The sequence below is a fragment of the Cajanus cajan genome, chromosome 2 (genome assembly GCF_000230855.2).
Source record: "Cajanus cajan strain Asha chromosome 2, NIPB_CcT2T_4, whole genome shotgun sequence".
In the NCBI taxonomy this organism is placed as follows: domain Eukaryota; kingdom Viridiplantae; phylum Streptophyta; class Magnoliopsida; order Fabales; family Fabaceae; genus Cajanus; species Cajanus cajan.
The window spans coordinates 71,680,063-71,700,972 of record NC_138518.1 but is presented as its reverse complement, the minus strand read 5'-3'; the positions used below and the strand labels follow the sequence as shown (position 1 = coordinate 71,700,972).

General features: G+C 33.0%; 3 protein-coding genes across 11 annotated transcripts; 1 reads left to right on the top strand and 2 right to left on the bottom strand.

Annotated features, from left to right (window-relative positions):
• Positions 1-1,693: 1,693 nt before the first annotated feature.
• On the bottom strand, positions 1,694-7,022 carry LOC109813222 (uncharacterized). Its single transcript, XM_020377375.3, has 10 exons — positions 6,816-7,022; positions 6,683-6,743; positions 5,713-5,783; positions 4,897-4,961; positions 4,285-4,329; positions 4,100-4,180; positions 3,934-4,001; positions 2,577-2,622; positions 2,312-2,472; positions 1,694-2,101 (listed from the first exon to the last, which is right to left on the bottom strand). Exons 1-10 carry the CDS (start codon positions 6,922-6,924, stop codon positions 2,038-2,040), a joined length of 771 nt encoding a protein of 256 aa, XP_020232964.1. The 5' UTR covers positions 6,925-7,022; the 3' UTR covers positions 1,694-2,037.
• Positions 7,023-8,988: 1,966 nt separating this feature from the next.
• Positions 8,989-13,689, top strand: LOC109813212 (putative protein phosphatase 2C 39). 9 transcript variants are annotated; one of them, XM_083068936.1, is made up of 8 exons: positions 8,989-9,182; positions 9,574-9,639; positions 10,117-10,161; positions 10,643-10,810; positions 11,321-11,569; positions 11,654-11,927; positions 12,423-12,577; positions 12,833-13,260. In XM_083068936.1, exons 1-8 carry the CDS (start codon positions 9,174-9,176, stop codon positions 12,953-12,955), a joined length of 1,089 nt encoding a protein of 362 aa, XP_082925062.1. In that variant the 5' UTR covers positions 8,989-9,173; the 3' UTR covers positions 12,956-13,260. The 9 variants fall into 9 exon arrangements, with proteins under 9 accessions (XP_082925062.1, XP_029130184.1, XP_020232947.1 ...); XM_029274351.2 differs by lacking the exon at positions 12,833-13,260 and adding an exon at positions 13,334-13,689 and having other exon boundaries at positions 9,000-9,182; XM_020377358.3 differs by lacking the exon at positions 12,833-13,260 and adding an exon at positions 13,319-13,689 and having other exon boundaries at positions 9,038-9,182.
• Positions 13,690-14,370: 681 nt separating this feature from the next.
• LOC109813211 (histidinol dehydrogenase, chloroplastic) lies at positions 14,371-19,909 on the bottom strand. Its single transcript, XM_020377355.3, has 13 exons — positions 19,209-19,909; positions 19,077-19,129; positions 18,908-18,980; positions 18,729-18,830; positions 18,424-18,525; positions 18,232-18,303; positions 18,097-18,159; positions 17,912-17,953; positions 17,393-17,452; positions 17,177-17,287; positions 15,679-15,849; positions 15,176-15,266; positions 14,371-14,863 (listed from the first exon to the last, which is right to left on the bottom strand). The coding sequence occupies exons 1-13, from the start codon at positions 19,299-19,301 to the stop codon at positions 14,586-14,588; spliced, it is 1,311 nt and encodes a 436-aa protein (XP_020232944.1). The 5' UTR covers positions 19,302-19,909; the 3' UTR covers positions 14,371-14,585.
• Positions 19,910-20,910: the final 1,001 nt, after the last annotated feature.

Genomic DNA, 20,910 nt, shown 5'->3' with positions numbered 1-20,910 from the left:
TAGACATATAAAAAAAGATATCCAAAGTTTCGATGTCATAAGAACATGGTATCCAACTGTAGTTTAACAGATATAGGTCTCATGACCATTACAAACCTTTAACTGAACTTCACTTGCGCAAACAAGGAAAAAATGTAAAAGGGAGTGTGATACATTTTATTTATGTTTCCAATGTGAAATAAGGTTGAATAGCTACAAACATAATAAATATATATAATAACATAGTAATTCATTGACAAATACATGCAAGTTAGGTTCAATTAATTTAAATCCATTAGATAGCATGACTTTAAAACTTTTGATATCATTGAGCTCGCTTGAAGTTATATAATGATCTTTTCAATTTACACACTTTATACTTTATCCTTTTGACATTTTACCACAAATCCTTCTATTAGTGTCATATATACTTCTTCATCTTATTCTTCATTTAAAAATACAGTTTTGACATTCATTTAATGAATGACAAGCTTATAAATAGAAGTATTAGTATTTATGAAATGAGTTTATTTGTGTCCCTATTCAACTAAAAGGATTTTAGGCCAAATTTTACAAACTCGAACTCAACCCAATCAAAACTTGACAAATATAAAGACAAGACTAGGCAACTTAACTTGTTAGTATAATATATTAATTTTAGTATTATATTTAGTTAAACTATGAAATTAAAAAATTAAGATATATTTTTACAATATATTTGAAGATAATTAATATCAATTTAAATATAATATTATGTCGCGCAAAACATGATTTATTAATCTAATACGTCATATTATTAATACATAATTATTTAAAATTATTAAAAATATGATGATGGACCGAATTACAATAACCTAAAGGATAATTCAAACTCATCTCTAAAATACATTTAGGTACTTTGTTAAACTCAAACTCATCAAAAGTTCATGTGGACTAGGTTAAATTAGTAAAAAATGTTAAGTCATAGTAAATGAAAGTTTGAAAGCAGTTTAGTGGATGTGGTCCTTGCTAACAGTGCATATATGTATCAAACTAGTCAATTCCTTCATTTTTGTGAACCTTTCAACTAATCTTGCCAAAACTTATAAATGGTTCCATCTACGTTTATTTTCCCTTTGAAAATCCATTTAAACCTATTGATTTAGAACTGATGAGAGGTCTACCAATTTCCATGTTTTATTCCTCATTATAGAATCCATTTCCTTTTGTAATAGATTCCTTCTACGGGAAAAAAAAAAAAAAAAAACATCTTGAGACTAATTGTCACTTCAAATGTTTCTCAGTCACTCTTTGTATTATATCAAATTGATCCATAAAACATTTAAAATATATATAAAAGTTCAAATCAAATATATTGTAATAATTAAGTTTGAATTTTAACGATACATATCAAAATTTATTTATATTTATATTAAGAATGGTAAAGACAATGACAAATACTTTATATTGATTTTATGTTTTGTAGACACAAATTCCAAAAAAATATTGTATTAAAAAAACCATTGACTTATTGTGAACCCATTTTTAACTAGTTCATGATCTGTTTTTTTTATCGATTTTAACGATTCTTTGACCAATTTTTTTTATAGACTGGTTTTGTGGTTTATTTGAACCGATCTAGTAACCGGTTCACTGGTTGTCCAGTTTGATTCGATTTCAAAATACATGTTCCAATTAATTTGAGTCTTGAAAAACAACCAACTACACGGAACTGTAATACTAAAGGAATAATTTTATTAAATTTGCCAACAAATCGGTGGTAAAGAATATTTATAGTGCTACTTTACCGAAACAAAGAATTGAAAACTAAGTAAACAAAATCTGACAAACTTAGATCACTGTTAATGAACATATGCACACAGGATAATTGGAAGAAAAATAGTTCTGATTCCGTTCAATCATGTCATGAGAAAGTGAAAGGTTGCTTTAGCCCAAGGGTACAGTCCACATAATGTATATAGCTTGAACCCGGAAGGAAGTTGATAGATACAGAGCAGGATTGCGACAAATGAAAGCTGATCTCGCAAGCAACACAACTACTTCATCATTGCAACATCATTAGACCTTTCTTAGAGTGTTTACATAGGTATAACTGGACAAGGCAACAAAAAGCTTGCGGAACCTGCGGAAATGAATTTAGATGGAGAAAAAAGATAATTTCAGTTGAAGTCTCTAAATATCTATCACATAGATGTCATGTGTGGTGAATTCCAATATTGGCACAAGGACAAAGATTTAAGGAAGAAAATCCACATTGAACAATATTTGCACATTTCAAGAAAAGATATTTAGTCTACAGTTTTATAATAATAGTAAGATAAAGCATGCATACCACACCCATTGGCTTGAGTGTTGGGCCATTGCAATAAAGCTCCTACGAGAATGTTCATTTACCAGGCACTGCACTGTTCCATTTGAATGCAGCATGGCCATAAACACGGACAACCAGATATCAACAGGACCACTATATTTGCGCAATATATTGGTGCTAACCTAAAAGTAATGAAGACATCCCATGAGAATAAGACAATTTGAAAGAGTTCTAATAAATAATCGGTCAAATTAAGAAAATAGAACCTAAGATAGCAAATACATACAAGTTCCCAAACTTCAATATCCCTTTGAGGATCATGTAGTAGCATGCTATTTACGACAGGGGAAAAAATTCAGTAAGAGACAGCAGCATAAGAATGAGAGAAAATAATGTGATTAGTCTACTTAGATATATCATGGATGATGTCCTCATGCACTTAACTGATAATCTTTCATTTTCTTACTGTGCTAGAGAGTTGAAGAACCCACAATTCTATCAATCAGAAGGCGTGCTACGACAGCAAAAGATTTATCCCACTAGGTGAGGTTAGTTACATGAATTACATCATGTCATTGGACTCGGTTAAAAACCAATTTCTCAAGGATAAATAATCTGTTGAGTGATCCATGTTTGTGATATCCACTAATTTTACGTGAGCAGCCAAGGGCCTAGCACAACTCCTTTTCCCAGGCTTGGGACCAGTTGTGAGACCATAGGCCCAATAAACAAAAAAAAATAAAACATTTACATAGTGATTGGTTGGAGGGAAATAGAGGAGAGGGGAGAGTTTTTTATAAACTTTTTTTGTTTGGTTCAATTTTTAGGAAGAGAGGAGAGCAAAGTCTCTCATCATTTAGTTTTAGCTCGCTTCTAATATTGGCAGATTTAGAGGGGAGGGGATGAGTTTTAAAATATTTTCAGTAATGTCCTTGTATTCTTAAATTCATATTTATAAGGGTAAAAAGGTAAATTGGTTTTTAACTTCTCCCCTTGTAAACCAAACAAGAAAAGAATTATCTTTCCTTCATTAAAATCCCTCTCCTCCCCTCCTCTCAATCAAACAAATTTTCTAACCCCTCCCCTCCCTTCCCTGCCTTTCCTTTGAAACAAATAGTTAAACACTTTCTATAAGAATCATGCATGATCAAATATCAATCATATTTTAATAAGTTTAATAATTTGAACACCACTACACAGCAGCTTGAACGAGCTTTTAAAACAAAATTTCAGTATTTAAAAAGTTATTGACAGTTATTAGAAAAGTTGTTCAAGGTTATTTGATTATTGAAGTGTTTTAAGTAAACAAACTAAGCTGCTTGCTCCTAACAGTAACAAGCACAAAATAACACCACATAGCTGAAATGGGTTTCTTAGCATTGTAAACGGTGGGGCAATGAGCTTATAGTATACAGTGTCTTCCATTACAACTCATTAACTCAAACTGTACAATTGTAAATGCATTTTTGGTTCAGCTTGTTTTGAATAAGTAACCGCTTGTTTTTGTCAGATTTTTGAGAGAGCATGTAAAAAAACAAACCATTATTTCCCTTGAAATAAGCTTATCGATACATGCTATTATATGTTCAGATGTTTCCAATTCTAGTTCTTTGATATTGATCACTACTAATAGTTCAACTTACCATACTCCATAATGCACATCACGATGATTACAATGACCCGAGACACCATAGTTGTCAAAGGTAATAATCTGGGGAAAAGTGATAAGTGAGAAGGGGGCTTCACGAGATATAAATTGCATAGGGTGTACTAGTCTGCCAAAGGATGCATAGGGCAGCACAATCTTACCATATCAATGCAGCGACTGGTTGTTTCTTCCTCAATAATCTTCGCCATTAAGCTATGGTTCCAAACTTTACCAAAACCATCCTAGGTATCACAACAAGTTAAACATGGGCAATATAAGGAACAAACAGTAAGATTTGGAAGTAATAGTAAATGTTATGACTTCCAGAGACCTATTGGATCAACACCTGAAGATCTGGATGGTTGAAAATCTTCACTTGTTGCATTGGAACCTGGGGTACACAATTTCCAATGTCATGTTTAGAAAAATTAGAGAGGAGACTGAAAAATCTCAGGAGATTGTATAGTTCTTCTCACTCAGTTACATGAATGAATTGGTACTCTAATTATAATAGAGTAATCCTTAACCATTACATAACTTTTATTAACATACTAAATTGACAAAATAACAATAACCCTTTAAATACTAGGCTGTTACACAATAATAATCTCACACAATGCATTTATTTTTTTGGTGAACTGTCCCACAATTCATACCAACTCCCACAAAAACAACTCTTTATTTTCTATTATTATTTCTAACATGTGATATAAACAACACGCTAGTTAAATTTTTAGACAGAGGCTATCATCTTTAACTTATATATAGAACATAATCAAGGAAAGTCTCCCCAGGTTTCCCTAGAAATTTATGTTCTAAGATTGGAAAGCTACGACTGCTAAGTGATTTAAGGAAAAAAGTTAAACAGTTACCAGACAGGGTCAATGTTTAATATGTAAAGAGGCGTTCTGATATTATGTATGAAATCACAACTATTTTATGCCATCTTGTAAATCACCTTGAGGGCTACACAAGCCTGAAAAAGCTCTTTTTTTCTGATATTTCCTTTTCCATCTGCATCACCTACAGACAAATAATACAAATTTAAAACTATCTAATGGACTGAAATGTAAACTTAGAATCCTTCTTAGAGCCTAAACTTGAAGCTTTGATTTTGTGGCATAGAAAATCTCATAGCCGACATTCTAGATGGACTACTTGCCCAAAATCTTTATATGTAAAAATAAAGGGCTAATTAAGTTTTTGGTCCCTCTAGAATTTTAGATTTCTGGTTTAAATCCCTACAAAATATTTTTTCCCATTTTTAGTCCCTCATTTATTTTTATTCATCAAAGTTGGTTCCTGTTGGTTTAAATATTGTCCTTTTCTTGCCTATAGTCCCTCCCAAGGACTTATATTGATGAATAAAAATAAATGAGGGGCTAAAAATGAACAGTTTTTTTTTTTTTTTTTTTTGCATAAACTAAATCAGGAATCTGAAATTTCAAAGGGATCAAAAACTTTAACCCAAAAAAGAATTCCATTAATTAAAGACTGTTAAGGACTGAGATATGTATTATTATTATTATATAATAATAATAATAATAATAATAATAATAATAATAATAATAATAATAATGGATAATGGACACTTGATTGTAGGGAACTCAAAGGTAATCCTCTAAATTTACAAGAAACAGGAAATAGAGAGATGGACAAGAAAAGAAGAGTCTAAATTGGCATATACAAAAGGCACAAAACATCAACATAAACACACATGTACCATAACTGCTATAATTTACAAGACAAAAACAGAATGTCCAGAGCTAATCACCAATAGATAAGCAAAGTATGTGAACGTTATGCCCCTTTGAAGTCAGAAAATTAATAGTTGGAGTAAAGAACCTGCAGAAATTGAACAAAACTTCAAGATGGTGTGAAATCTTATTGCAGAAATTTGAAAACATATACTTCAAACTTCAAAAGCAATCATTATAGCACAGCTATAACACACACACACGCAAAAAAGAAAAGTACAACGATGCATAAATTTAACAAAGTCACATTGACACCACACAATTTCTGAAGTTAACAAAGATGCACTTTTGTACAATTTAGGATAGTAACTTAGCCTTCAAGATCTTTCATCACCGAGTCTTCAGGATTAACCTCAGACTCAGTAGAATGACGTATAAAATCCTGAAGATGTTCCAGGTATTCCAAATTTCCAATTTCTAGCTACTATTCTACAACTATAGGGTTTTGTTGTTGTATCAGAGAAGCAATTTAGCCTTATGGCAGCAATGAAGATGTAAAATTGGCAGTGGACAAGCCTCATGCATCAAGAACTATGGAAAATGAAGATACGCACGCACTAAATAAATTGAATTCCAGAATGATGGGTCCAGCCCAAGGCCCAATCAAGAGAACAATAGGATGGGATGAATCAAATATCAGAGAGAGGGTTACAGTTCGTTTAATTCACGATTCCAATAAAATGGGTAAAGAAATTAGCTAACATTACAGAATGATAGGAAATTCTCTAACAACAGATTACAAATATCCTCTCGATGTATGCACAAGTTATTAGCCAATTTTGTCTCTGGTCAGTGACACCGTTGTGAATCGAATTAAACTTGACAATACAACATGTTTCAACCGTTTTCTATAATATCTACAACTTTCGAAATAACATTTAGACAAAAAATAACCGCTACTCGCTGACCCGCGATGATGTATGGTTGACAATTGACACGCGTAATGTTGAAAACGACGAAACGCAGCGTTTACGGTTAGGAACTTACATGGATTCGTCATCGGGATGAGCAATAACCAACAAGACATTTCTCTTCCGGAATACTCTGCCTGAAAAGGAAGCGAATTGAGGCAGAAAGAGAGAGAGAGAGAAATTGAGGCGAAATGAAAAACGAAGCATACCGTTTTGCGCGAAACGTTTGGTGAAGAAGACGCGAGGTAGAAGGAGATGTATGCAAAGGAAAATGATCCATACAAGAGGGATTGAAGAAATTATGAGAATCCAAGCCATGTACAAATCAATGGTCAAACAAAGAACCAACCAACCAAAGTAAATATTTTTCTCCTGCGCTGCTCTCTAATATCTTATTACAATCAATCACCATTCTTTACGGTTCTGTAGTAAATACACAAAATCTAACCGGGAGACTCGTGTTGTGGACCCACTCTATTTTTATATAAATTTTCTTTTTCGCAGTATTGATTAATATGGTAATATCATTACATACCATCAAATTTCATTGCTTGTTAATATTGTTATACTAATTTATTATCAACATTTTAAAGTACAACACAAAAATAATAGAATAATTATAAATTATTTCATTGTTGTGAAGTGAATTTTACGTCTTTTAATTAAGTCTTTTCCTTCGTATGTATGTATCATCCGTTGTCAATATGCTTATATTACTCAACTATATACCACTGTATATAATTTTGTTTATTTTAATATACTCTTTGACATGCTTCTTTTAACACATATTTTAAATTTATTGAAAATAATAAAATTAAGATAAATAATTATTAATTAAGATATGAGGAAGAAAAATCGATGATTGAGATTTAATTTAAATTAAGAGAAAAAAGAAGTTAGGAGATCAACCCATAGTAGACAGTATTGCTGCATTACATTGGGTTACTTCGTGCGAAATCGTGGACGTGAAAAATTTTAGATAGGGAAGACAATAATTATTTATATATTTATAATATTAAAAATTTTATATATAATTTTTAAAATTATAAATATATATCATAATTATCTTTTATAAATTTATATATATATATAATTATGATTAAAGATAAAAATAAGTTTAAGTTAGATTATATTACAATTTACTACGTTTGAATTTAACTTTTTTTTAAAATATATGTTTTAAATATAGTTTATTTATTTATTATAAATATTTTTAAAATGTTTGATTAGAATTACAATCCTAAAAATATACTTTATAATAATTTAATACTAATAAAAATATAAAAATAAATATATTAAATTGTATAAAAATCAAGTTTAATTTATTTATAATATAAACATATTTTTAATATTTAATATAATATTTTAGATGATAATTTATTTTAAAATATATTTTATAATAAAAATTTTAAATAAAATATAAATATTCCAATTTTTCTCATTTTAAGTTTTTTTAATCAATATATATAATCGTATAATCTTTATTATTTTAATTTTTTTAATCAACGTATAGATAAATAAAAAACACAAAAGATAAATATATATATCGTAAATTTTATTTTATCAAAAATTAAATTTTTTAAAAAAATTAATTTGTTACTAATAAATATTCTTTATCATATATAAAAATTAATTTTTTTTAAAAATTTGATAAATATCAAATAAATAAATAAATTTTTAAAATTTATATTTTATACATATGATAATTTAAATATATATTTATTTTATTAAAATATAATTTTTATTTTTAAAATATTATTTTTTTAATAAAAAATATATATGTGTAAAATGATAGTACTCCACTCTCTTCTACATGCATCGTCATTGGACATGAGATGAATATTTCTTCTTCTTCGGCCCTAATCAAAAACTTCATTTCAAATCTACCTCACCAAAAAACTTCCCAAATTCATTACACAATTCACCCAGGACATGAAGGAATGTAGTAATCTGAAAGAGAAAAAATGGGCGTGCAAGACAAGAAAATGGATTCTGAAACATTGTCAACATGATGTACAATTGTTTTGTTGTAGCATATAAAATGTGATTCACTTCTCTCAAATTCAAGCTATTTTTTTTAACTTGTTTTGGGTTTTATTCACATTGTCCATTTGTATAATATAGTAGAAATGCTACTTTATTTGCTACAGCCAGAACAGATAAGTCCTATATTCCAACTGCTAAATGTTTCCCGAAAACCATACAAAGTATTTTTTTTATAAGCGCAATCACCGACTAGGCTTAGAATATCCTATTAAAATGGAGGGTAAAACATCATTCCTGAAAGTGCAGTGCATGTTGCTGTTGTAGTGAATGTATCAAAATGATTCTTGTGAAGTCTGGAAAATGAAACTCGAGCGGTGAAGGACACTGTCCCATGCATTCTTTAACCACGTGTCCCTCCTTTCCCATCAAGGATTTCTAACTCCTTAGACACCCGCCACTTGCACATACTAAACATATAATACGAGTAACCTCTACGCTTTATAATTCACCATGTTTTCATTTCTTCTCAAACTCTCAACACCCTTTGTTTATCCTCAAGTTCTGAACTCAACCAAGACAATATGATGAAGGTACACTGCTTTCATGCTTGATGCGGGTTAATGTATGTGACACCCCATTTAGGTTTGTCATCATTTTGGTGAAAAAGAGGAACGTGTGTGTATATGCCTACATGTAGTTACTTAATGTATTAAGTGAACTGCAGATTATATGCTGTCTAAAAATTACAAGAAAGTGAACATTTGGGGATTTTAGCTTTATCCTTTCCAAATATTTCCAGGTCTTTAGGAGAATATCTTTCCTCTCTTCCATTTGTTCACAACCAAAGGTTATGCAAAGAAATTCTAGTTAGTGTAATCCAAATAAATTGTATATTGACATCAAGTGATGACTTAGTGCAGCATAAGTCTTCACTCTTTTAAGTATTTCGAGCTTAATATGTAATTTTGTTGTCTTGAGCAGACCCATTCTAACTCGCGAAAAAGAAAGTCTGCCTTGATTAGTGATGGGCATCCTTTTTCGTTCAAGGTATATCCATGCAACTTTTATGTGTCCTATAGGGTATGTTTGGATATTTTCTCAAAACAGAATAATCCCTCCTTACTTGCTATCCAAACTCTTTCATCCAAACCTACCCTCAGGCGTGAAAAGTACATCCATAACTGTGTGTATTCTTTGCTTGCCCACAAAAGGACAATATAGAACCATGGCAATTGGATTTGTCTGATTGAATTTGTTTTACTGGCTGAAGGAAACTGTCATGTCTAAGAACCAGATTGTACATGATTTTTTTTTTCTGTTTATCAACATTTCTTTCTTAACGCAACTGTATACTTCTGCTTGACCAGAATCGCAAATGAATTTGAATACGTTCCTAAAAATTAGTATGACCCAGCAGTAAATTAGCACGACAGTGGTTGTGGTTTATTGTCCTCTCTCACTGATATTATGAGCTTATATGGAATGATGTTGAGATGTTCTAATTTGATTCCTTCGTATTGGAAGAGGAGATCAAGAATGGGAAACTATGTGGACTCTCTTGAAAGAAAGGTAATCCTCTTTCATTCTTGTTCTATTCATTATCATTTCAATATAATGAAAGTATGATGATGGGGTAGTTACGTGTGTCCATATACAGTGGAAGAGTGCTAATATTACTTGGTATGCAACTACCACAATGGATTCGCCAACGTTCTTTCACTTCTTTGTGAGATTCGAGTCAGAATATGCAATATGGACATTCAAGTTAATTTTAGAATTGTTTAAGTTAGAGTCAAAGAAATAAAGTATTTTATGTCTCTCCCATCATCAGACATTCCTTCAAAATCTTCTACCACATTTTCAGTACATTATCCCATATTTTGCCACCTGTATTTGATTCCTATCTGTCCATTTCTTTTTTGGTTGACTTCAAATAAGTTTCAATTTGGGCTAAATTCCTAGTTGCCAAAGTATTGAGTTTGATTAATTTCCTTGGTAGTGTACCTTTCTCATTGTCTTAACCAACAAATTTTTACTTGGCATTTAACAGGAGCCGGAGGATAAATTTACTAGAGAAGAAAAATATAATGAAGATGAAGATAATAATGATGTTCGCGACGACACAGATGATGAAAATGCAGGAGATAATGATGCAGTGGAAGATCATCAAGAGGAAGCAGAATACATACCAGGAGATGATGGTCCAAATGCTACGGAGGTATCCTATATTTCTCCAAAGTCCAAGGACATCTTGTCATGATATTCATTCTTACTACTTCATTTATGTACAATTTATTGGTAATGTCTCTAAAGAATATTAGCGTAAGCTTAACAGTGTATCTTCCAATTGTTCAGCAATCAGTATGTCCACAAGTTCGTATAACACTAGATTTCTACAACGAATCGTAGCCTCTCATTCCTTCCGGTTTCATATAGTGTCGTGTTACATTAGCAAGCTATTTACATCTTGCGCTTAAATGATCATTTCTCGCTCTTAAAGGGATTTTAGCATTGCTTTTGTGCAATCATTGAAATATATCAGGTATCCACTTGATTTTTCTCAGTCGACAGATTATGAGAAATAGTTGTTGAAGCTTGACACTTCTTGATTAAACATTTTAGTTTTTCATTCTCTAAAAACCTTCATTTCCGCGCATGTTCTAATAAAACTCAAATAACTGTCTAAAAATAAGTTTGAAGCTCACAAAGAAACTTATTCTGAGCACAGGAGCAACATCACAAAGGTCTGCTCACAAAAGATGCAGATGAAAAGAATATGCCTTCTACACGAGATTTCATCCATGGATATCACTTGATCCAAGGACTGATGAACCATGGAATGGAAGACTATATTTTTGCTCAACACAGGAATCTCAATGGTTATGACTTAGGGTTGTATGCAATATTTGATGGCCACTCCGGTCATGAAGTTGCAAAATACTTGCAAAGCCATCTATTTGAAAATATACTGAGTGAGGTATATCCTTTAGTAAGTGTTATATTTCAGCCATCATTATTATTTTTCTCACTAATATTTGATTTCTTAAATATGAATGGATAGCCTGATTTCTGGGAAAATCCGGTGTATGCTGTTAAGAAAGCATGTAAAGCAATAGATGATGAGATTTTAGAAAATATAGCTGATTCACGAGGAGGATCAACAGCTGTTGCAGCAATACTAATTAATGGAGTAAAGCTACTGGTAGCCAATGTTGGTGATTCTCGAGCAGTATCCTGCAAAAATGGTCGAGCAAAGCCACTTACTGTGGATCATGAACCAGAGAAGGAAAAAGATCTTATTGAGAGCAGAGGGGGTTTTGTGTCTAAGAAACCTGGTAATGACGAAATAATTTCATCAAAATCTACAAGTGTTAAGCTTCTACCTTTTTGTTCATTCAAGAAAACAAGTTCATTTTTGGATCACTAAAATCTTCTCTCTTTTTGAACTTGAAAATCAAATTTTAAATTATATCTTGACATATGCATCATTTTTCACGATAGTGCCAATATAGGTAGATCATTCAAACAGGTTTCTTAGTTTGACACCTGCTTTTAAAGGGTAAAAATATATATATATCTCTGCCAGATACTTCTGTATAATGTTAAATCTTGATGTCTGTGAAATTGGGGCTTATAATTCTGTCATGCTGGACGTAGATGTAAAAGAACAATTAGCCTTTACTAATGCTTGACAACATGCAATTGTATGCCTTATCTTTTCTTTTCGTTTGATTTTATTATGTATATTTTTATTCGTGAACTTGTGTTAGCTCCGTCCAAGTCCACTACTGAATATCAACTAAATTGCCAAAAAAAAATGATTTAATTAGGGAATGTTCCAAGAGTGGATGGGCAATTAGCAATGACTCGAGCATTTGGAGATGGAAAACTGAAGGAGCACATTACGGCAGAACCAGATGTGACAATTCGAAATATTGATGACGACACTGAATTCATCATTTTGGCAAGTGATGGTCTGTGGAAGGTACGAGGATATTGCATGTATCCTATCAATTGCTGATTAGGACACCTTGGCTGAATTTGAGCATGTATAAACCTAAGTTTCACAAATTTATATAAAGATACACGAGATTAAAAGCCATAAAGGATAAGAAATTTTGAAAGGAAGAGGAATAGTTACAATTTTTTTAATCGATTGCTAACTTGTTGAAGAATAACTTGGAACAATTTTGAGTGAGATTTACTAAGCAATTAGCCAAAATATTGCTATTTGTTTCAGGATGCGGGGAAAGAGTGTGGTGAAATGAAATGCATCACATGTCATGCTATGTTTTTATTTTCTATGTTACTTAGACCGAAATATAAATTTTTTGTTTCCCAATTATACCAAACCAAACTGTAGAATTTGCATATTCTTCTTACTGTTGTGTGCAGCTCCAGAAACATTGTCCAACCAGAAAGCAGGAAATTATCCTTGGTTTCTTGTGTCCATTATAGTTTGTTTTTTCCATTAATCCGCATGGGAACAATTTATGGGAAAGTGGCAAAAACCGTTTCTTAAATGATTAGATAATCTTAATTTCATCTTTGTTTTTCTACGTGAAGTTAATTTTCTCTCAAACTAGGGAAAACAAAGTACCAATATATTTACTCCTGTAATTACAAGGGAAAACCCATGTTTAGGATATAAGATTAATTACGCACGTAATATTGGCAAATGTAAGAACCTAGATTTTGCGAAACAGAATTGACTCCTCTATCGCAGGTGATGACAAATCAGGAGGCTTGTGACTGTATCAGGGATGCAGATGATGCGCAGAAAGCATCTAAAAAGTTAATTAAAGAAGCTAAATCTATGGGAAGCTACGATGATATTTCATGCATAGTTATTATGTTCTAGCTACAACATAATGGATGTTTCTTTATTTAGTCAATATTTCCCTTTACATCATGCCAAGTAATCTTCTACACAAAATGCCATGCTCCAACGATTTCTTGAGCAGCCAAAAGTTTCAAATTGTGTCAAGAATCAACAAAATTTAGGCCGTTATTTATTAACTTTTTTTGTTTTTTGTACATGTTACTAAGTTGTATATTTAACGTGGTCTAATGTGGAAGTAGCAACTAGCAGCTTGAGGCAATGCCTACATATTTTACGCCAACGCCATGCAATTATTTAGTAACTTCATTTTTTTTAAGAGTTTATAATATATAAAGGGGCATCTAATGTTGCAAAAGTGTTCCTTTCTTATTTTAAAAGAAAAATCGTTCTTACACAGCCAAACATATTTTAACTACAATTATGAAACAATTTTTGTTTCTCGGAGAATTTCTACTGGTATTTTTTACATATATATATATATACAAAAACTCAATAGGACAGTTTTTTCTTCAAGTTTTTTCCCAAGAGTTTTTTAATTAAAATTTTCTTTTTTTTAATTATGTAAGTTTCAAAAGAAGAAAAAAGAAGAAACTGTTTTGGGTTCTTTTAGGAAAAAACTAAAGAGGTTACCATAAAATCATTAATTTATAGCTCAAGCCAAAGTTTTATCTGTTATAATAGTAAAATTCATTATTGTTACTACACCAAAGTTTTACCCATTTACGTAACGAGTCATTATTTTATTCAGGGCCATTCTGTTGGTAGTAGTTACTGTTGACCTCTAGTATTTCTGTTAGTTTCTCTAATTCAGTTATAAATGTACTAATGAGTTGAGCTCAACTGTAAATATGAGCAACTCATCTATTGTAATTGATTCAATATATGAATACATTTTCTTAATTTTATCTCATGTTAACTCTGGTTTCTCTGAACTCTAGATCTCAAATATGATAGCATAGCTCTTTTGCTCTGCACTGATCCCAGAAACTCAGATGATAAATGTCCACTCTATCAAAAACCTAATTTTCGTCTCAATTTAAAATTTCAAAACCATTATAGTTACATGGCGTAAAAATGGCTGTTGCTACTAATTTTACATAAGCCAATAATCAAGCAAATGATAGCAGGCTTACCATAAATTATCATTATCTCATGTTAAAACATGCCTGGCTTCTATGTCCTCAAGCCTTAGGGTAACTGCTAGCTTGTGGGCATCGAGACCTTCAACTTCAGCCATGGTTGCTACATATGGCCCAAGTTTTCTCAGGCCTTCTTCTGTGAGAGATTGCACTGTTATGTACTTCAAGAAAGAATCCAATGAAACACCACCATACATCCTTGCATAACCATAAGTGGGAAGAACATGATTTGTCCCACTTGCATAATCACCAACGCTCTCTGGTGTCCATGGCCCTAAAAATACGGAACCTGCAGAGGCAATCAACGGGCATGTAAATCCAGGATCTTGAATTGCGATCAAGGAGACAGAACGAGGTTATCAAATGAATCTAAAGGTCATGGAAAAGGCAGAAAAGGGTCTATACTATGTACCATGTCACATCTAAATAGGTTCTCGACAGTTTTTTTTCTTAAAAAAAGGGTGTTTGCATCCAGTTTAATTTTGAGCAATGTAAGGGAATGCAGACATAGTATAGTACATATGACTAGCAACAGAGGTTCATATCTCCGACCCCCCTACATCATAAGAAGACAGCAACTAATGACAAGACTAAGCCATACCTGCATTCTCTATAAAACCCTCCCACTTCTCTGCATCCTTCACATTGACAATTAGATGCTCAGGTGCATATAAGTTTGAGAATTTGATTGACTGCAACATGAAAAAGAAACTTCTAGTTCTGAAACACAAGCAAAAACATAATAAAGATGTTGAGAAGTTGAAACCTAACTAGCTCGAAGAATTTAGGATCTCAGTGAAAATCGTAAATTCAAAGAAAACAAGGTTCTAAATTATGACTTATCAAGAGAAAACGCTAGCATTTAATGCAACATACATACGTATAGCACCGTGGTATATGTATATCTGGTAAAAATAAAAAGGGACTAAGCATATACGGTTATATGTGTCAACTACTGCTGCACATATGTAAATACAGATACAGAGAAGCCTAAAGTCTGTGTTAGTGCTTCTGAACAAATTTTTTTCTCTCTTCCTCTTTTCTATTCACTCTGCTTTTAGTGGGAATGAGAATACATAGATGAACTTGGACAATAGTACTGACCTCAAGCATATCATGTGCATAAACAATAAAACTATGGGTCAGGGCTTTAGCAGCAAACTCTCCTCTTGGAAGACTCTGGCACTGCTTTTTGAGTTCCTCCTCGATGGCATTCACATCCACACCTTCACCAGTAATCACAAGCACAACCTGGCTATCAGGGCCATGCTCAGCCTGAAAATCATAAATTAGTTGCAGACGCATCAGCATTGTATAAAAGGTCAAAGCGTTCTTAGGCTGGTGGTGTGATTGTGAAGTATATCCTGTTTGAGAGTAAATCCATGCTACCATTTATAATCAGTATATAAAGTGCTAGTCTTTCTAGGTAAACAAAAAAGTGCTTGTCTTCCTTATTTTTCAAATTGTAAAGCATAAGGGTAGTAATTAAGGAACACAGACTTAGCAAGACTCGGATGAAATGGATGTCTCAACAGTTAACATTATCACATTTTTCAATAAAATCATTTAATCACATTTTGAACATAGTTATTGGTGACACGGTATATTTCTCCAAGCCTAATCTATCCCCAATAGCTTGTACATGTTTATCATATTCGTAATCATCAATTCATATATTGGTTGGTGTCTCATAATTTATATATTATTTTTATTTCCAATTACAAAAGAGAACAGGAATACCCACAAAATGTCATGTCTTACTCAATTACTTGTTACTGTCATCGTGTCAACGTTGCCCGTCTCTCCATCAGTGTAGTTCACACTAGAAGACAGTTGTTCCAAACTTCCAATTAGTTCTCTCTGTCTATTTACACATCCACCTTTCCAACAATCCATGAATTATAGAATGTGATAACTTGGACCCGAATTTTTATCCCAAGGTAGTTGCACATGACCTATAATTTTTTTATTTATTTGTGTCATCATATGAAAAATTGTATACTGTAGCTAAAAATCGAAGTGCAGATGAACTACTACAAGACCCTGGAAAACAAACTCAGCCAAGTGCCAAGAGAGTATAGTATTACCTAACATAGAGCCACTTATCTCCACAGTTTAAAATATTTGGGAGCAGCCATGCCATGACTATTTTGATTGTGATTTTCCTAGTGTTATCAACTTATTATTGTGCTTTATCACTTGAAATCTTAAACATTCTACTGATTTATTTTAATACAGATGTAATACTTGAGTAATTAATGTGCATGGAAAATTCATGTAAAATGGTTTATTATTCTTCTCTTTGTAAAGTTCATTTCCTTTTTCAGCCAAACATGCACTTTCGGTGCCTCTTAGTCTCTTACTTCAAGCATTAAAAGCCCCTAGAACATGACTTTTAACACCCTGATTGATACTGAATTGGGTTTTGGAATAATTAACATCATAATATAGAAATAGAAGCTTTTAGATGGTTACTTGTATTAATCATAATTGGGCCAAGAGATGCTTTTTTAAGAGAGTGAAAAGGAAAGATAATAATTCTCACTATGAATGTAGATAGTATTTCATATACTAAATAGAAGCTTTTTAGACTTCAGAATACCTGGGAAAGCAAATCGGCAGCTACATGACGAGGAATCGCATGCTTGTCAGCAATGACTAAAACTTCAGATGGACCAGCTGGCATGTCAATTGAAACCATGGCTTCACTGTTCTGCAGAGAATTTTGAACAGTAATGTAAAGCAGGATGAACCATAAGATCTGAAGAGTTAAACGCAATATATAAAATACATAGGGAGAGAGAGATTCAAAGCTCACTTGCAGTATCATTTTTGCAGCTGTGACATATTGGTTTCCTGGACCAAAAATCTTCTCAACCTACAAAAGAATAATCACAAACTCATGATAAGAAATTATGCAAAAATATTCAAGAACTATGAAGTATTTAAATATTTTGTGAAAAAACCATTTCAAATAATGTTATGTATCTGTTATATATAACATAATGCATTGAATATCTCCAAAAAATCTTCAATATGAGCAAATTCTGACAAAATATCACAGTTTGTTATAGTGTATCCAAAGAATTAATCATAAATTAAGAATACATTAAGACGTTCAACCTATCAGGGGTGTGGCGGGAGTCCAAGAGCCATATAAGAGTTTTGACAAGCCAAACCATGAATTTGCACCAACACAGAATAAGATATACAAGAAATAAATAAATAAAATCCACATAGGATAACACATGTAACACTAGAGAGGATCTAATAGCTACAAACAATAATTGAACGGAAATTCCAATAAAACAAATGAGATTATAATGAGAACATCTACCTTGGGACAAGTTTCTGTTCCCCAAGCCATGGCAGATATTGCCTACAATATCACAAAATGTCATATTAATCATTGTTTAATCATAACCATGATAATACAAATCCACAAACATACAATTAAACAAGGATATTAATCTCAAATTATTGAGACAGAAAAGACAAGGGTGAAGTTATCATGCTTCAAACCTGAGCTCCTCCTGCTTTGAGGATGTGAGTCACCCCGGCCTTCTTTGCACAATACACTACCTCCTGCAGCAAAAAACATTGGTCAGAAAAGGAACTAACCTCACAATTATATCTTCTTACAATATAGACAAGTACCTTGCATATAGTGCCATCCTGAGCTGGAGGAGTTGCAAGAACGATAGTTTTACATCCAGCAATCTGTGCAGGCTGGCATATAAAAAAATAAATAAAAAATCAAAGGTCAACAAAATCCAAAAAATCAATCGCGATGCAACTAATAGGATGGAGAACAATACCACAAACTAATTAGACATGAATTCAACTTACAACTGAAAGCATGAGAGCTGTTGAGGGTAATACAGCAGTTCCCCCTGGAACATAAAGGCCCACAGAATTAATACTTCTCGCAACTCGCTTGCATCGAACTCCCTGACATTTTCAGAAAACTCAAGACTCACATAACACAAACATTAAAGCTTGATAATGAAATGAAATAACATTAAAATTGAAATATCAACATAGAAAAGATAGACGAAGTTAATCAAGAACAAAGACGCATATACGACCACAAGTGAGTACTGGCAGAAAAATAAACATTTCTATGTTAAAATAGAAAATTAGAAATATCATACTTTCATGTTCTCAACATTTCTTTCAGGTGTCCTCTGAGCAGCATGAAACGCATAAATATTATCGTAGGCGATATCAAAAGCTTCCTTAACACGTGGATCGAGCTGCAACGCAAAAATCAAACAAATAAATAAATAATTTAAACTAAAACAGTTAGATAAACAACAAATATCAAACATACCAGTGGATCCGGAAGGTCGGAGACAAGTTGAACAATGTTATCAAATTCAGCTTTGTCGAATCTGAAAGTGTATCTGCAAAAACACGGAAAGAATCGAGAGGACGATAGTGAGCGTAAGGAGGATGATAATAATGCGAATGAAAAGAGAGAAGAATGGAGAAGCGCGAACTCTTTGACAGCAGCATCGCCTCTTTGGCGAACGTGGTCAACAATGGGGTTGACCTGCAAAGAGAAGCGTGAGAAAGGAAGAGCGAAGAAAGAGGGAAAAAGAGAGTGAAGAGCGAAGGGATAGAGAGTGGACCAGAGCGAAAACGGAAGAGAAATCGATGCGAGGGCGAGCGATGAGGCTGCGAACCTCGTCGTCGCTCAGCTCTGAAAATCGATATGACTTCATAACCCAATCAACAACGCAAAACAATGGCTTCTTCTCTTCTCTAGTTATACTTTCACTCCACCCTCGCTCTTTTCTTTTCTTCTATTATAAGAGACTTTCTGACCATAAACTTACGCCTAGTCCTAGTTGCTATTTTTCAATAAAGTATTGCGAATGGAAAAAAATAAATAAATAAATAAATTTCACTAAAAAAATAAATAGATTGGGAAACCCTCATTTGGACCATATTTCCTTAGTTACGAAGTACTACGATGAGAGCATCAGTGGTAGGGTGACCCGAGACAAGTGCTGATGCAACGCGTGGAAAAATTGCTAGAGCATGTGTAGAAATCACTTTGGACCAGCCAGTGGTAGGGAAGGTTCGGTTTTATGATCACTAGTTTAAGATCAAATGTGAAGGCTTGCATCTTATTTGTAAGGGATATGAACTATATGGTCACACAATGACTTTTTGCCTTAAAAACAAACTTGACCAGTCGTTGGTGTCGTCGATAGGGATAGGGGACAACGATGACATATTAGGAACAAAGGAAGGAGGCAATCAATCCTCTCCTCATTCAATGCAACCTCCACATGAGAATCTGGAGATAATGATATGTATGGAGATCGGCTAATAGTGAAAAAAGGTAAAAAGATCAATAGAGTTATCAATAATGTGGATAGGATAACTTTATGCATGTCATTTCCATCATTATAATTTAGCTAGAAAAGAATTACAATTTTGAAGGAGGTGCAACAAGTGGATAAGGCGGTCGTGGGAATAATGGAGACATTTAAGGTGGCTTTTGATAATAATAGATATGTGGCACAAAAAAATGTGTGGGAAAAGCCATATCAGTGAGGTAGTGGAACTAGATTTGGATATGATTAATACCCTTATTATAAATCATGTCGTGGGTCCTAGCAAGAAAGCAATGAAAGCTATCACCAAAATGCATGAGTTTGCACGACATTCGAATCATGATGGATGTGGAAGTCATAAGTCCTAACCGGCTTCAATGGGTTCACAAACCTAAACCACCGTACCAGAACAAGGGAGTAGGAAACTTGTGTTTTCATGATGGTGACATGGAGGTGGTAAAGGATGAATCATTGTAGGGAACAAAGATGGAGATGGTTGCAAAAAAAACCCCACCAAGGATTGGGAACATGAAGGATACTCCATGGTTGCTATGGAGGAAGCCCAAGCGCAGAGGCTCTTATGGTTCTTGGAAAGGATTGTTTCTCTAATCATGCATGTATCTGTTCAACTTCCATTTCATTTCTTTGGAATGGAAGCAAAGTGGATTCTTTCACTCTCAGTTGGAGACTCCATCAAGGCGATCCATTATCCCCTACCTCTTTGTTTTGTGTATGGAACGATTAGGCGATCTAATTTCTTTGGAAGAAGTTGCAGTCGAGCAAACGGAAGCCCGTGCAAATGTCTAAGGGAAGCCCAAAGCTCTCACACCTTTTTTTGGTGGACAATATATGTTCTCATTTTCACAAAAGTCAAAACATCACAAGTCCAACTAGTACCTAAGGTTTTAAATGACTTCTGCTAACTCTCAAGTATGAAAGTAAAAGTGGATAAATCTCAAGCCTATGTCTCGAAAGGAGTAAGAAGGGT

Excerpts from the sequence above, each read along its gene's own strand:
- LOC109813222 (XM_020377375.3), bottom strand. The coding sequence starts at position 6,924 with ATGGCTTGGATTCTCATAATTTCTTCAATCCCTCTTGTATGGATCATT. Across the intron at positions 4,181-4,284 it reads TCAACCATCCAGATCTTCAG|GATGGTTTTGGTAAAGTTTG; the intron begins GTGTTGATCCAA and ends TGTGATACCTAG. Across the intron at positions 4,002-4,099 it reads CCAGTCGCTGCATTGATATG|ATTATTACCTTTGACAACTA; the intron begins GTAAGATTGTGC and ends ACTTTTCCCCAG.
- LOC109813212 (XM_020377358.3), top strand. Across the intron at positions 9,640-10,116 it reads GGCATCCTTTTTCGTTCAAG|AGGAGATCAAGAATGGGAAA; the intron begins GTATATCCATGC and ends TCGTATTGGAAG. Across the intron at positions 11,570-11,653 it reads TTGAAAATATACTGAGTGAG|CCTGATTTCTGGGAAAATCC; the intron begins GTATATCCTTTA and ends ATGAATGGATAG.
- LOC109813211 (XM_020377355.3), bottom strand. The coding sequence starts at position 19,301 with ATGAAGTCATATCGATTTTCAGAGCTGAGCGACGACGAGGTTCGCAGC. Across the intron at positions 18,831-18,907 it reads CCGACCTTCCGGATCCACTG|CTCGATCCACGTGTTAAGGA; the intron begins GTATGTTTGATA and ends TTTGCGTTGCAG. Across the intron at positions 17,288-17,392 it reads CTGCAAAAATGATACTGCAA|AACAGTGAAGCCATGGTTTC; the intron begins GTGAGCTTTGAA and ends AATTCTCTGCAG.